The sequence below is a fragment of the Branchiostoma belcheri genome, unplaced genomic scaffold (genome assembly GCF_001625305.1).
Source record: "Branchiostoma belcheri isolate BF01 breed outbred unplaced genomic scaffold, Haploidv18h27 scaffold32, whole genome shotgun sequence".
Lineage (NCBI taxonomy): Eukaryota > Metazoa > Chordata > Leptocardii > Amphioxiformes > Branchiostomatidae > Branchiostoma > Branchiostoma belcheri.
The window spans coordinates 304,989-322,019 of record NW_017803932.1 but is presented as its reverse complement, the minus strand read 5'-3'; the positions used below and the strand labels follow the sequence as shown (position 1 = coordinate 322,019).

General features: G+C 39.7%; 1 protein-coding gene across 9 annotated transcripts in view; it reads right to left on the bottom strand.

Moving 5' to 3' along the window:
- The window catches only part of LOC109474903 (phosphofurin acidic cluster sorting protein 2-like), a 28,885-nt gene that overhangs the window by 9,064 nt on the left and 2,790 nt on the right, over positions 1–17,031 (bottom strand). For 3 of the 9 annotated variants that reach the window (XM_019775378.1, XM_019775379.1, XM_019775375.1), the window contains exons 2-15: positions 14,936–15,025; positions 13,138–13,263; positions 8,937–9,087; positions 8,117–8,296; positions 7,337–7,437; positions 5,362–5,439; positions 4,211–4,270; positions 3,707–3,870; positions 3,366–3,420; positions 2,421–2,474; positions 2,054–2,140; positions 1,498–1,617; positions 869–946; positions 67–150 (exon numbers count right to left, since the gene is read on the bottom strand). In XM_019775378.1, coding sequence (XP_019630937.1) covers positions 67–150; positions 869–946; positions 1,498–1,617; positions 2,054–2,140; positions 2,421–2,474; positions 3,366–3,420; positions 3,707–3,870; positions 4,211–4,270; positions 5,362–5,439; positions 7,337–7,437; positions 8,117–8,296; positions 8,937–9,087; positions 13,138–13,263; positions 14,936–15,025 — 1,428 coding nt within the window. Of the gene's footprint in view, positions 1–66; positions 151–868; positions 947–1,497; positions 1,618–2,053; positions 2,141–2,420; positions 2,475–3,365; positions 3,421–3,706; positions 3,871–4,210; positions 4,271–5,361; positions 5,440–7,336; positions 7,441–8,116; positions 8,297–8,936; positions 9,088–13,137; positions 13,264–14,935; positions 15,026–17,031 lie in introns of all 9 variants that reach the window. The other 6 variants (XM_019775376.1, XM_019775380.1, XM_019775381.1 and 3 more) reach the window with 5 other exon arrangements.

Below are 17,031 nucleotides of genomic sequence, written 5' to 3'. Positions count from 1 at the left end.
ACAGACAAGCCCTGAGTAACTGTAAGCTTCTTGACATAGTGTTGTGTTCTTTGTGGAAGTTTCTACCTTGTCATACTGAGAAGCATTAGATATCAGGTGGGTTGGGGCAGACATCTTTCTTGAGTCTGTGATGTTGCGGACTTCTGTTGTCTATTGAGCACACAGTGACAGGGATAACGATAGTGAGTATTACGTTCTTGTAAGGTGTTAGCATTCATGTGACTTACAGTGACTATGACCATGCTATGACATACAAGTAAGAATTGTCTACCATGCTGGATGTTGCCGGGTGAAATTGAATAATTTTGTATAATTTTGTGTAAATAGGCACACAATTTTGTCATTTTACTTGATGCAAATTTTTAAGGCTGCCCCCATCAACCAATCAGCATGGCAGTTGTGACATGATGTGTAAAACCCTGTAAGTTGTAGACTGCTGCATTCTTGGGGCATGCTTCAGTTTGAAGTTAATACTCATAATAATGAATGGATAAAAAAGAACAGATACAAAATAATGTAATGCAACAACAACAGCAATGAATAAGTGAACACATAACTTCAATAGAATGTTAGATGTAGTGAGGAAAAACATGGGGATAGCGTGATCAATAGGATAAATAAAATGGTGGCTTGATGTACATTGTACATGACATTGTATACATGTAGTCACACAAAATGTGATATGAAACCATGGTTAGTTTCAATAGATTTTTGCTATGACATGAACAGATCTAGAATTCATTTTCACCTGAAGAAAAAAGGAATTTGTCAAAGCAACACAATAAGCAAGCACATGGAACAACTGGTCCATGTAAGGACAGTGCACCGCCACCATACAACCCAAAACTGTTACTGTTAAGGAGTATACCTCGTTTACCACACCCAAGGAGGACAAGTTCTGTGGAGGACAGGAAAATTTCCTGGCATTTATGTCTCTCCTTCCACCCTGTTGTGAGCACACAAAAACAAACAAAACATGATATTACGGTAATATAAGAGACTGTGTATACATAGTGAGGTACTAAAATGAGAGACCCTGTATCTGTAATGGGGTGTTGGAGGCTGGCTGAGTTTGGTCACACACACACACATGGAGAAGTCACCACCATGAACACCTTCAATCAATCTATTTGCTACTATCTAAGGAGAGAACCTGCTACTTTCTAGGGAGAGAAATTTCCTACATGTGTCCTACTAGCCTGTCTGCTGCCTGGGAGGTCCTGGTCAGGGGCCATCTCAAAACCCAATCACTGGGGGCTATTTGAAATCAAGAGGCAATGGTAAGTATGTGCAGCTTACAGTGTGCAAAGGGTAGCTGTACTGTCTTTATCCCTAGGAAAATCTGGTTAATTTTGGATGTGGAAGAATACTAAGATGTGGCATGTGTAATAGAAGGACTAATCTCCTTTAGTTGAAGGGTTAAAGTTTTACAGACTACTTAGTACATGTAACTATTGTAGCTGAGCACTACTACAGCAGTGCAGCTATGATACAAACCTGTGCTTCGGGTAGCCCTGTACTGTTTCTTCTCTCCCTGGCCATGTCTTTGGAGGTGACTTTCCTCTCCCTCATGGAGATGCTGCGTTCTCTACTGGCACTGGACGGCCTCTCTTTAGCCTGCGGATTGGAGGGAAGCCAATGATAATCTGCACACCTCCAAAACGCTTTGGAGTTTGTGGTACAGGACTCACTCAGAATCAGATACAGGACAGCACACTGCTAAGCACACTGAAGACAGACCTTAAACACAAAAGACTAGAATCTTATGTAAGTGATCGTAAAAGGCAAAATATGGGGAATTAGATGATGATGTATCTTTTGTATCAATACAGTTGTGCCTTATATTTTTGGAATCAATGCATTCTGCAATATGCAGTACAGTTATTTATTTGAATTCACCACAAGAAACACAAGTGGAAGAAAGGGCAAAACAGTGTATAAACACCTTTGGAAGTTGCCCTCCTATAATATAATGTATTGTTAGTGGTGGTTACAAGACTTAATGTGTGACAGGTACACCTTCACCTGTATACAGGACAAACTGAAGACACACCTGTGGTGACAATGACTTCTGTGATATCTTCTTGTCCCGTGCTGGACTCCCCATGTCAGAGTGGGTGTCCAAATCACCTGATGGGTCCTGTCAACCACACACAAGATATTAAAAACTGTGAAATGGCCAAATACAATTTTTGTGTATTTGTAATGTTTATGTACATGTACGTCGTGTTTATGTACACTTATGTACGTCGTTTTCAACAATAACCTACTACAGCAGTCTAAGAAAGTCAACTACAAGCCAATTACTTCACTTTCTGCTGATAAATGGGAGGGTGGGGGTATATAGAGTTGTGTGTGTGTGTGTGTTTGTGTGTGGTAAGGTTGAGGTGTAGGGAGAGCAGGGTAGGGTGAGTCAGTACCTGCAGGCCTTCTGTCTCAGGTCTCAGACCAACGTCATCACTTATGTCCATCACCTGTAGTAGATAGCCCATCAGCCATGGTTAGTAACAATTAAATACACACCACAAACATTCATACCTTCATGTACTGCATACGAGCAGTGTTTAGGTCATTCAGAATTGTTTACTCAAGTTGACCAGGAACAGTGCAGAATAGACATGCCAGTACATAAACAGTGACAAGCACACTAGTGAGAATATCCCATGGTCAGTTGCACTTGTTTATTTACATTTTAGTCATCCTTACTTTTTTACTGTTTACAAAATGTACAATGTTGACAAAACTGCCTGTGAAAAAAAAAAAAACTGTGGACAAGGAAGACTGGCCATACAGTACATTTGATTTTGATATCTGACAGAAAAACCGAACATTTTACCTTGCGTGAAAAACACATTCATTTGAGTAAGGAAAGGTAACAAGTGACATTTGTGAGATTTTTAAGTTAGTGGCAGCATGGTTGTTACATATTCAAGATAAATCTTGTTATACCACAAGTACATGTAATCTATATCATTCAGGATTATGACATACATAATGTATATACATGACCTTGCCATGTCTTCATTATTATCATATACATTTTTATGCAATAGCTATTCCAAGTAAACCCTAACAAATGAAAACTTGCATATAGCTTTATGTAAGATGTTTCGTTTCTGTGTGGCTATACATTGTACATCTACATGTATACAATCACGGTACTTCAGAATTCACATCCACCTTAATCCTGTTGTTGCCTTATCTTTGGTTGCAGCTGGTCTGTACAGACCATCGCTGTCAGGCCAACATGTGTAAAATAAATCCTAATAGATCCTGTACACTTCAAAAATATCGTCTCATCATGGGAGATCTAGACATGCCTTCAAGGAAAACTGTGGGTTCAACAATAATCTGTCTGTGCTCACCTGAGTCTGAGGAATTTCTTGAGAAATGGTGTGCACACCTTGGGAGAAGAAGGGTCTAAAAAATAACAGAGAAAAGAATGGAAGTGAACAATCAATGGAGATATAGGCATAGAACTGACCCAACATTTCAAATACCACACTGCAAAGAGTCTACATATGCACTAAAACTGTATGTTGGGGTAATACAGTTTAATAAAGAACTGTATGAAAAAGTTCCCATCAACATTTTGGGTTTTGAAACTTGAATCTAAGGCTTGGTTTGGTTTCTGAAAGTTAAATCTGTGCCTGACTAACCTGAGGCTTGGTTTGGGTAGTGAAACTTGACTCTGTGCCCTACTAACCTGAGACTAGGTTTGGGTGTTGAGATGATGGAGGTGTTGTCATCTATCTCCTGCCCACTGTCACTCAGGTCCAGGTCATCGATGTTGTACAGGTCCAGCTCCTCGTCTATGTCACGGGCGTGGCCCTCCTGTTCTGCATACTGGTCTGCTTCCGAGTCCAACACCTGTGCAGGAAATATCTGCCCTTTCATGACTGCAACTATAATTGTACAAACACTTTGATGTCATGTTGGATGGGTCGTAAACCAAAGGTCCACATCCTAAGCATGTTACATTAATTTTTGTATATATGAGTAAAAAGTAAGAGTCCTTCCCAGTGTGATCGAGTGGATCAAACCTATCTATCAGATCTTACACAGCTTAAAAAGTACTTGACATACAAAACAGATTTGACAAGTATGCAGTTGCAGGGATAATTAAAGGAAAGCTGAGTAACTATTATCTAGTATGTTTTTTAAATAATTATAAAGCATGATGTTGCAGATAGCTTGAAGAAAAACCCACCTCATCTGGGACTTTGAACTTCTTCAGCAGAGCAATGAACTTCTGTTTGAAGTTTCTTTGCTGCAAGAAGACATTGCAAAAAAAATTATTGTTAAAACTGATAATACAGATTAGAATGTACCATGTTATGCCATGATGTTTTTTTCATCTCTGAACTCTAAACAGTTTTTCTTTTTTTCTTTAACAGCTGCTATAATAAGTCAAACAGAGGACTAAGGTGTGACAGTGGTTATCAGAGTCCTGTATACTGGGCCTTTTAATTAAAGTTTCTTGATACACTGATAACAGTAAACCATTGCATTAAGCTATCAACTTTTTAATTAATAGATTGATCACTGTGCCATTGTAAGTTCCCCTCAATCCATCAGAAAGTGAATTTTTGTGTCACAGAAAGACAAATTGTCCATTTATATGCATTTGCACTTGCAGCTGTAATCCTACATCAGTAGGGCTGGCAGACATGTGAATTTGTAGCCATTGGATGAATGCTGTCCAACAGAGCAGTCTACCTAACTACCTCAAATTCTGCAGAAATCACATTACTTCTAGCTTGTTATACTCCTAAAGCTCATACTGTGCTCACAGCAGAAAAAAGCCAATTAGTATCCTGACTATAATTAGATCTGACAGTTTAGACTCCTTGGGTAGTCATCAGAGATTCCACACAAGTCCCCCGAGGGTTCTGGAGTTGAAAAGCCAGATCTTGATAGCACCAATAATGAAGGTACAGAAGAGGCTTAAAGTATCAAGCTGGGATGATAGGGGACCTGGGGTGTTGCTTCGTAAGCAATTATAAATAAAGTGGACCCTTAACATTCACATACATTGTAACGGAATAAACTTCGTGTTCAAAACTTTGGTATGATGAGCTTTATGATATAGTACATGTATGTATGCACAAGTTGTACATGCACATGTGAGTGTATTGGTTTACAAAATGTTTTTGAGATTATGCACTTCAAGTTTCATGAGACAATTTTTTTTCCTTTTGTGTAAAATAACACCTAGAGGTACACGTAAAGCAACTTTGACATCCAGTACGATATACAAATATTATGCAAATATAGTCTAGTCTAGATAGTTTTTGACTTCAGTCTTTTTTGTTGTTATGACATTCAAAATCTTACACTAGACAGACCCCCAGCACTTACCCTACTCAGGGTAGGCCACACTTTTCTACGACCAGATTTCTTGCCTCGGATATTTTCCGCATCTTCGTCAAGGAGGTCCTACCATGAGCAAGAGAAAAAACATAAAGCAGTTTTTAATGTGTGGCGGTCATAGCATATCTCAAGCATTATATACCAACAGGGTACATGTGATTAATTATACACATTGAAATAAAGTTTGCTTCCAATGGTACAATACATTTCTGCAGTATGGTATCCAGTCACAATTTGGAAACATATGGTAACTGTTTTTCTTGATCAATTCTTTTTCAGTGCCGAAAGGCGGTCCATTCATAGGTCAAGAATCTTAGCTATCAGCAATGATGTTCCCTGAAACAGGGTAACACTGTGTTATCTAGTGCCGTTATCATCATCTCAGCTACAGATCACTTCATATACTGTAATGGTTGCCATTGGTAATGTACAGCCTGGCTTTGCAAGGAGGAACAGAAAGAAGCTGGTTGCTAGGGAGAATGCCTTTTTAAAGTCCCAATTTGCCAGGGCTATCTACAAGTAATGGAGCACATGCCATGGATACAGAGCTGGTGTACATGTATTCTGTAAATCAAACAACCCTACGCCTTTGTTCTAGTCATTTACAATTATCATTTGTTTTACAGTGCATATTATTTTGTACATCATCATGCTTACAGGATTATTACAATTCCCACAGAATAAAACTTTCTCCCATATCATGCATGCTAGCAGTACATGAAAGCTAGCCATTACCCATTGTAGGCCCCCCGGTATAAGTCGTCTGAGATTGCTACCATCAAGCATTCTGCAACCATCCGTGTGTGCTTAAGCCTCCAAAGCCATGGCCACACAAATGATGTTCTGCTGTCTATATATTATGTATTCTGGAAGTCAAACACTTGACACTGCACCTGCTGTAGGTAACATGCTAAAAAGGAGTAATAATTCTCTTGTCACACTTCAACACCTGGGTCCCTTTGTTTCCACCTGTAAGTCTGGTCCCTTTGTGCTCCATATGAAATGGCTGTTTGGGCATTGCCTTCTCCTAATACCTTTTAAAGCCTAGTCACCTTGTAAGGTCAATTTCAAGGGCTGTAGATCGTCCCTTCTGATTTCAAGCACGAGTTACTCAAGTCCATAAAGATGCTGAAATCTACACTCTACAGAAAATTGTACAAGTACAACTGTACAAGGGTGGGTTTGTATAAGTTTGGCTTTGCTTGGATTCCTGTTTTGATAGCATATAAGAAACGAGGCATGGTGTAAAAACTGTCATCTATCATAAATCTGGGATTGCGGGTTCAAACTCATTCCTCAAGGGATTTTGCGAATGTTTTCCCATTACGCTATGGCGCAGTCTCTTTGCATGAAACAAGATCCTTAGAAACCCATAATTTAATACCGGTACCTGCCGAGAATATTAATGGCTATCTGAAGGTATTATTTTCAAGGTGATGTTCCCTTAATTGTGCCACCCATACTTACAAAAATGTATGTATGGCAAGGTCGAACCTCAGCTGCCACGTTCCACAGAGATGGTAATCTTTTAATGGCATTTTGTGACAAGGAGGCAGGAGATTTTTCTTCTTAGCATGCAGTATGGTTATTTCTCTGTAGGGATCTGTACATCGTATACTGTTGATAAGTTTTGTAACTTGGTTATCCTATAATAGAGTTTGGTAACTCTGATCTACAATATATAAGAGGATTGAATGGTATAGTACTAGTGGAAGCAACTGCAGTGTGTTTATCATACACGTTAAAGATATCCAACATTAACTTAAGGGCATGTTCCAGACATCTAACGTTGATTAAAAGAAATTCATCTAAAAAAAATGTGTTGATGATATCCAACTTAAAGGACATGTTTAAGATATCCAAATTTAAGGACATGTTAAAGACATCCGACCGTAAGGATCTGTTAATGATATCCAACTTTAAGGATGTAATAATAAAGTTAGAGATCCAGGTTGAAGCTGACCTGCGCTCCTCCGATGTTGCCCTCGCTGTCGCTCCCCTCCTGGTCCGAGGAGAAGAACTCGTCGTCTTCATCACTCTCGTTGTCCTCGCCCGGCGATCTGTCTGCTGCGAGATCGTGAGAGACACATGACAGACCAAAGTAGGAGGTCAGAGGCAGCAAGGGAGAACAGGGTGAACGGGATAGAGGTCAAAAGGGAGCACAGGGTGCAAAGGTGACAGGGATAAAGGTCAGAGGGGAGCACAAGGTGCAAAGGTTAAAGGGATAAAGGTCAGAGGGGAGCACAAGGTGCAAAGGGTTAACAAAACAAAAATTATAAATACGTACAACAAGGAAAAGAACATTGCGCAAAGAAGAATGAAAATGACGTTGATGAACAAAAGAAGCACCAAGAAGTAAACAACAAGACCACAAACAAAAGCAAGTCACATACAAAACATGGGGGGAAATTGGGAGATGACAGGCAATGAACAAACAAAGCACAAGTGAGATCACCATTGTAGAGTAATTCAAAGTGTGATGTGTGATCATGTGAGAAATGTTGCAAAGGAGTTAAAAGGTAGATAATTTTAGATGAGATGAAAGAGGGTAAAAAACACCCCAACAAAGTCAGGACAATTCCCCAAGCAAGACAACATATAAGGAGAAAAAAATCACAGAAACAAGGTTGATGATAAGAGGGAAATAGGAAGGAAAAAAAGGAAGAAAAAAAAACATTGTTAGTAAATCTGGTATATATCTATATAATGCATATGTCGGCTCAGGGATTTGGTTGCGACCAACCTAGCGTAAACGCTGAGTCCATGTCGGGTTCACCATTGTCCCCGTCCGATATTGGGTCATTGGTGGGTCCGTTCTCCCAGAAGTTACTGACGTCGGGAGTGGCCAGGTCTCCCCCCGACTTCCGCAACATGTAGTGCTGGTACAAGTCGGAGGGGGTGAGCAGGCTGAAGCGACGTTCACCTACACAACGGACCACTCCGGCTTGTGAGTTCGATATCCGCTTTCTCAGACACTTGACAGGTAAACACTAAAGACTAATAGCTAGTCCTCTTCCTATAAGTGGACTACAAGTATGTCTTCTCGAAGTACAGTAGTATCTACAGCTATGCATTATGATTAGTTAACATGTTATCACATACACTGAGTTGATGATCGACAGACGTACAAGACATGAGGTAGAATGAAGGAAACTTTCCCTGTTTTCATCATGTCTGTGCTATTATCAATTATTTATTTCCAGTCTTTCTTTACCCTCTCATTCCTGCCCCCCTGATACAAATGTTCCTCATGTACAATATAGCTGCGGACATTGCAACTTTTAGAAACTTCAGACTGCTAAGAACAAATGATCAACCTGTTCTTACAAGGACAATCAGAACAGAAGGTGGGTCCAATTTTGTACCATGGCCCAAACAAACATAAGAATAAAAGTCCCTATATATATATATATATATATATATATATATATATATATATATATATATATATATATATATATATATGCAGTATGATATGAATAAACATTGGAGTGTAACAGTGACATAGAGAAAGGGCCTCAAGAATAAGACGCTGACAAGGTTTAATGTAGAAAAACATTTACCGGTGGACTCGGCTTTTCTCCTCCCGCCTGTTGCACCTTCCTCGTGATCGACTGGCTGACTGGACATGGCGACGATCCTGACCGCTGCGACGTGGGACTTGCTCTCTTTGCTGTACATGGTCAAGTCACTGTCCATTGGTCTCTGTAGTACCTGGGTAAAACGGAATTTGTAGTGTTGCATGAGAGGAGATTCAAAATAAATCTTTGTTCGAATGTGCAAACAGTTTGGTACCTTGTGATACATGCTGTATAGATCCACACGGGGAATCCCGCATCACCCTCTGTCCCTCCATGGTCGGGTTGGTAACACAATTGTCTGATGCTATGTTGTGCCCTTATGCTGAGGCATCAAGTATACCAACTGTCAGAATTCTGAAGTTTTGGCTTTTTGTCATTTTCACATTTCAGGGGGTCAAAGGCTACCTAAATATACATTATTCAAGCACTTTTAAGAAAGAAGAGCATATCGGAGTAAAGAGGTCCAACAGAGGAAACGTTATATTTGCTTGTGACATGATTAATTACAGATGTAACAGTTTTTGAACCATCGTTTGTCTGCACAGACATTTTGCAAGGTGACATACCGAGACTGCACCGTTAACTATACAGCACAGCCCTCTGGGACGTGCTGCGAACACGTTACCAACTACCATCCTGTCTGCAACGGCACATAATCAATATATCCCCTTTCTTCAACTGCCATTTCTGATGAGCTATACCACCCATTTTCACTCCTAGTGCCTGAAACGTTGGGGACAAAGGGAGGGCTGAATGACATTGTCATTGGAATGTCCTTTGGTTTCCCAAAGTATGGATTCGGCTATCTGGTTTATGGCAGCTGCTGGTTTCATTGCTGTTACAAATGTTCTTTAGCAACTTTTTACATGGGATAACTGTTTGAGCCATTCATATGCTGGGTTGATATGTATAATATTATGGTACCCAAAATGTTGCATGATTACAAAGTAGTAAGTTCTATTGACACTTCAATGTTGTACATTGCGTACTTAACGGGCAAAATATTGGCACATGGCAACGGCTAAAAATCATCAATCAATGTAAAGTACATGTATGTCTTTTTCAAGTGTATTGTTGCAAATTATTCAAGGCGTGCCTTTTCATCAGTTTAAGGATTTTGTGGAAGGTTTGGCTTAATAAATATCATTATGTAGTCTTCCTGATAGTGCATGTACCTGATTATTTGCAAAATATCAGAAGAAGAAATCTTGCCAGCCCAAAAGTGTACCTGTTCAGAGATACATGACATGTATATTCAACTCTAATAAATGATACATAAAGAAAGTTAATAGCACATACAACTTCAACCTTTAGAAAAAAAACACCACCACATTTCTCACATAACTTCTGGAACAATTCACTACTCCATATTCTGTGAGGCTAATTTTACCTTGAACTTGCTGGTGCAGACAATGATGACTCCTTAATGACACCCCAGGCCCCAGAGATGGGTAGAGAAGTTTTACAGCACATATTACACACCTCTCTGATCACACACATTGGTGGGTAATAGATTGGGACATCACAGTCTGATAACGTTAGGTAATACGATACCCTTGGAAGGCAACTGTTATTAATCAGTGGATGGATTTGTAATCGCAGAATGATATCTTGTTATCACATTTCCTTTCCTAGCAGACTGGAAAATAAAGTTTTTAGATGTGCTTGCAGTTACAGTGATAAGCTGATAAAGAGATCTAGAACAGGACCATCTGACATATCTCTGACTCCATGAAATATGTTTTAATTTCAAAATTGTTACTTTGTTACAAGGAAAAAGGCTGCTACAACGCTACATAATGATAATTATTTTAGCTTAATGAATTAATACATAATACGGTGTACGGAGTATATCTGTAATGATATAATTTTGTAAGTATATTTGATCACTGTAGCTGCAAGATTAGAATCTCAGTTGTTCTGGAGTAGAGAAAAAGAAATAATTCATTCATGAATACGTGCATGCCATACAAACATATTCTCTAGCTTTTGTAGGAAAACTGGACCAGAAATATTTGATATAAGCTATCATATCTGCTGAGGGAAGGGAACAAACTATATTTTCTTTATAAGAGAATTGACACAATGGCATGTACTGCAGCTGAACAAATGATATTTTTCATCTCTGCAATGCAGCAATGACCTTGAGTTATGCTTGCAACATGCTTAACATCAATCAATTTTTCAGGCACCCATAAAACATATCTCCATCCTTTCAGGATGTGGATTTCTTTGAAATTGGAAATAAAAAGCCTCCACAGATCCCTGGGCTGTCTTAATTATATTGACAAATGATGTTTCTTTGCTCTGTTTGCCTTTATGTAATACATGCTTCAGTAGGCAGCACACTTCATAAACATTATATGGGCTTGTGTATAATGGTCTGGAACATATGTCAAGGGTGAAAAATCAATCAACATCCATTTTGTCTAAGGTCAAATTTCTTGAATGATGATATGCAAGAATTATGAGCTAGGAGCTACGTCAAGTTAAACCACTGTTTCTTTAGATTTGATTGTCCCACAGTTGGCAATTTGCAAAGAAAACAACATGTTTTTAAAAAAAAAAACACATTCCCATAGCAAGTCTTCTTTTGAATTGAACATGATAGCAGTTGAGGGGAGGGGAGGCTGTGGCAAACAATCTATAGATGTGTAGACTTCCCCAACTCTTTCCCTCAGTGATGAATGAGATAGGCTGTGGCTTTAAGGAGACCCAAGGTTGCAATTGGGCCTGCTGTTTCATCTTCTAATTACACACTAGCCGTCTCTTCTGAGGAGAGGAGAGAAGGCCAATGATTATAGGTTCCAGCCAGCGGAGTGAACCTCAGTCTGTTCTGCTGCATTTTCAGCACCAAGGACAAAGTAAGGACATCCATATCTATGCAAAATCTCTTTTATGAAACACAACACTGCTAAGCCATATACACATGCAAACAAGGTCATAGAATTTTTACCCTTCCCATATCCCTACTAGTATAGAAATTGAACATTTAGATTATGCAAAATCATTCTGAGAAGAAAATCCCAAGGTCTATATCTTATGCAGCAGAGAGTCTGAGAAGTTTCTGAAGAACTTTTAGGTGATTTATGAGACAAATTCCTTGGGAGCCAGCCTCTAGGCAAATCAAGTAAATAGTTAAAGATAGCACTACTCGCAGTGTTGTTTGACACTGATAGCGTATAATGGCATTCAGCTAATGTCATCACATTTGTCAGTCCTGTAGGCTTAGTTTTATCAGAAGTTGACAAAGTTGGAAATAATCTGCATGGACTCTAACATGCCAGGAATCTGTTTCAGCGTGAAAGCTTTTGCCCTTAAAATCTGCTTACCTAAGTAATCCTTTTACAGGCAAAAGAAGACTGATTCACTAGATGACATTCTAAGACCATAGTTGAAAAACTGAGCCATGGTTTGTAGATTTATTCAGAAAACAAGAAAACTTTCTAAAGGAAGATTCAGTGTCCTTTTCACATAGCGGAAACTTTCATAATATTCTGCCGACACATTTAAAAAAAGGTGTTATCAAGATGCATTTGGTAGAGTTTTTCTAATGTGGTACCCATGGAATTCCAATCATTACACTTGAAAAACACTGTCATGAACTTTTTGTATATCTAAAAAACAAAGGGTATACATAAATGCTAGCTGTAGTGTGATACTGTGATGCGGTGACTCTCCATGCCCTGGCAAAAATCAATTACATCCGCGGAGTAGAACATCAACCTAGACCTCCCTCGAGAGGGCAATTTTTCCAATAAATATTCGCTGGCAGCGGGGAGAGTATAAGTGGGGTCACGCTCCTGTACAAGGACAGTAGAATCACACAATCTCTTTTGTCATGCTCTACTGAGCCCAACATGATACTGCTGTGCCATCTTACTAATGATGTGACCTTCACTGAAAGCCATCCCAAAATTAGAAATATTCCTGGCTCATGCATGCCAACAACAGCTTTCCAGGGTATCCAGGATTTCAACTTGTAACCTTGCTTATCTGTTTCCACAATCGTACTATCAAAAAACAACTTCTCAAAGAATTCTGTCTTTTAAGGTAGTTTCCTTGAAGAAGAAACAACAAATAGCTGTCAATATTATGTAAAAGTGTGGTACAGCAATTTATCTAATAGTATAGTTGGTGGTGCATCTGTACATTTTCCAGGTTAAGAAGATAGTTGTCTCACCTGTGCCATGTTGACCAGCCCCACGGCCAGGGTCTTGAAGCCCAGAACCGGCCTGTTCTTGTACCGTTTTCTTCTCTGCAGCATGATCTGGAGCTTGTTACTGTCTCTCTTTAAGAAGTGGGGATACTGCAAAAAATATATATCATGTGTATATCATTGAACCAACAGGTAATACAAGCTAACAAAGGTAGCAAATAAAGTTTTAAAAAGTTTTGTTTGCTTTTCTCCTACAGCTAACAAACTCAGATGTTTATTGGTCTCATAAATTTTAGCTGCAGGTTCTTAGCTGCATAAAGTTTCATAGGTAGGGTATCTACTGTTTAAACTAGGTTTAAGTACGTAACACACTTAGCAGCACAGTGAAAATCAAAAGTTTGTGGTATCTTATATTTGCTGATTAAATTTTGACTTTATTTTACTTTCAACAACAAAATACTCACAGGACACGTGCACCATCTATTACACAAGTTTGCTGATGAAAAATGGAAAAACACCACTACTACAACTTCTAAGAGTCTAAGCAAAGTGGTGTACTCTGAAGTTATGGCACAGTGACAAATAACTTGCATTGGTTGGCATGTTCTTTTGTGATATTGGACTTTTCTATCTCATCCAGCATAAATCAGTCTTAAGTATCCACTTCATCTGAAGCAGGCTAGCCTTTCCCTTATCTGAGAGCATCTGTCTACTTCAGTTTAAGAAATGAATCAAGTCACACTTGGACAGTCCGGTTACAACACTTGGCCACGCTCCAACAGCCCGGCAGGAGGCAATGTTTGTTATAACAAAGACAGACGGTCCAATGTTCCTTTGCTATCACAATTTCTACAGTCTTGGCTTCATACCAATCACAAGGGAAACATTACTGTAGAGCCAATACATACAACACTCCAGGTTTCATCTTGGACCAGTGCAGGTAAAGTGCAGGAGGTCCTACAGTGTGACAGCTCCAATTTTACTGGCATTAAGCAAGTCGAGTTTCGAGCCTTCAGTGATTCAAATTTTTCAATTAACAGGAAATCACCACGTTACATACAGTTTTATGAGACGTGGCTTGCAAACACTCTATAACAAGTCAGCAGAAAAACTTGCGGTACTCCAAAGGAATTATCCAAGCAGGGATTATCCCGCGTACAATTTTTCATGCCAGAGGTTTACCGGATTTATTTCAGGCGTCTTGTGATTGAGCACACGGCTACAGCACCGTGCATGTAATCTGCCATTCACAGGCACACTTTTGTGTAAAGCACCTCTGGGGAAGACTTCCCGTTTCGCAGTTATTGAGGGAAGGCACATTACATCTTATCAGCGAGTCACACGCTTCTTCCCTCCGAAGGCACCTATTGAAAACGACGGATGGGATCTAGCCCCGAAGGGCAGACAGCGAATACTTTACTCTTTTGAGGAAACGTTTCTTTGGCAAGTCAGTCACCTCACGCAAATTGTCCTTGAAAGTTTGCAAGTAAAACTTTTGCTGCTAAGTCAATAATACTGTAATTGACTGATCGCTATTCTATACCTGATTTATTAAGCTAATGTGTTCCATTTTAATAAAAGGATATAATTCTTGAGCTAAGACTCCATCAACCCTGGATGTAGGATATGAAATTGTGCTACATAGCATGAATGTACATGTATGATTCTATGAAGGGGGATTAAAAAGTTTGCCCAGAAAAAGGTTCTATTGAAAAACTAAGAATACATTTAATGAACTTCCATGTTATACAGTCATGTATGATACTCTCACTTTTGCCATAAAATATGTCTTAAATATTCATGAACAGCATTTGCAGCTCACCTGTAGTGAGAAGGACAGCTCCAATGTTGTGTCTAACGTTCCACTTTGGGGGATGAAGATTTCATTGGACCGCAGGACTCGCTTGGAGCTCTAGTGAAAAAAACATACATGGAATGCATGTAGTTTAATACTACAGAACTCTAGACACATAGACCAATATTGGCACCTATCATATCTTAAATCTATATAGTTAATGTACACAATGCATCTGTACAATAACTACAAATTATCCAGTACAGCTGTATAATCTTCACTTTGACAAACATAGAAGTCAAAGATCAAAAAACTGCCTGGGAAGATGTGTTTTGCCAGTGCACATCATAAGTACTGTTCATAAGTTAATTTTGTAGGTACCAGTACTTAAAAGTTATTCGTTGTTGGCTGTGTATGTCAAACGTAGAAAATGCATCATTACCATTGCTAAACAAATCATACATAATGTACATGTAGGGGCATCACTTAGATATGCATTGTACTTCACGAAGCTTGGCATGGCAATATGTATTTCCAGACACCACTTTCCAAATGAGATGACCCTGATCTTACACTGGAGCACATTGAGAATGACTCTGGCATAACTGTTGGAGATTGAGTAATTGAAAGTGAGCAGGATCAGGTACAGGGGTCATAAGTAATAAGGAAAGTGACTCCAATACTGAAGTTATCTCAGGCTCCAGCTATTCTACATGTCGCCCCATACTGTGGTGATAACATGTGTTATCCTTGCTTTCACGTGATTCATACAATAACTATTACAAAAATACGTCGATGAAGGTTAGACATCCAGGTAATACGATAGCCAAAAAACAGTTACTCAAGCAACTGGATATGATTTTGAAAACGTCAGACGTTTCAGCTAGTATCCACTAGCTTTCGTCAGTGACTGAGAGACCAGAGGGGAAAGCAGGTTTATATACACAGCCTGTTGATTGATATGCAAATAAAGTGAAGACAAATAGATAGAACCAACCTATCCGTTGACCAAGTTTGTGAGCTACTAGAACTCTGCTTAGGATGCACATACTTTACCTACAAAGGACAGTTCTACCAACAGATGCACGGCTGTGCTATGGGATCACCAGTTTCACCAATTGTGGTAAACCTGTACATGGAGAAGTTTGAAAACAAAGCCCTCAGCACTTTCAATGACACTTCCCCGGCCAACTGGTTTCGATATGTAGATGACACTTGGTGCAGATTGAAAAAGAGGGTAGCTGCTGACTTCTTTGACCACATCAACCAGATAGATGACAACATCAAGTTTACACAGGAGCCAAGCCATGACAACATGCTCCCTTTTCTAGACACCAAAACTATCGTAGAGGAAGATGGTAACCTCCGTTTCGAAGTGTACAGGAAACCAACCCACACTGATCAGTACCTGGCCTTTGATTCCCACCACCCTTTGGAACACAAACTAGCAGTGATCAAAACTCTCTTCCATCGTGCAGACAACATTGTCACTTCAGACCAAGCCAAAACGGACGAACATAGACACCTCCGAGGTGCCCTGGCTAAATGTGGCTACCAAAACTGGACTTTCAACAAAGCGCTCAAACCTTCAGATCAGTCTAAGAAAACCCAGAAGTGCAAACCATTGACCAACAAAAACAAGGCCAACATCACTATTCCGTATGTCCAAGGAGTATCTGAAAAACTCCGACGGATCTTCCAAAACTTCAACATAGCCACTAACTTCAAACCTCACTCAACCCTCAGACAAAGACTGGTACACCCTAAGGACCGACCTCACAAGGGTACCAAGGCGAATGTTATTTACAGACTCAAATGTGAGGAGCCCAACTGTAACAACACCTACATCGGAGAGACAAGCCGACCGCTTAAAGTAAGGTACAAAGAACATTGCCGACCTAGTGCCAACGGCTACTCCTCAGCCATTTTCCACCACCTACAACACAACCAGGGTCACTCTTTCAAACTCGAGTCCACGGATGTCTTAGACCGCGAAACAAGCTGGTGGGAACGGGGTGTTAAAGAGGCAATATATGAAAGAATGTACAACCCCACCCTCAACAGGGAAGGGGGGCTACGGGTCGATCTTTCCGGCACTTGGGATTTGGCACTCCCAGCCCCGA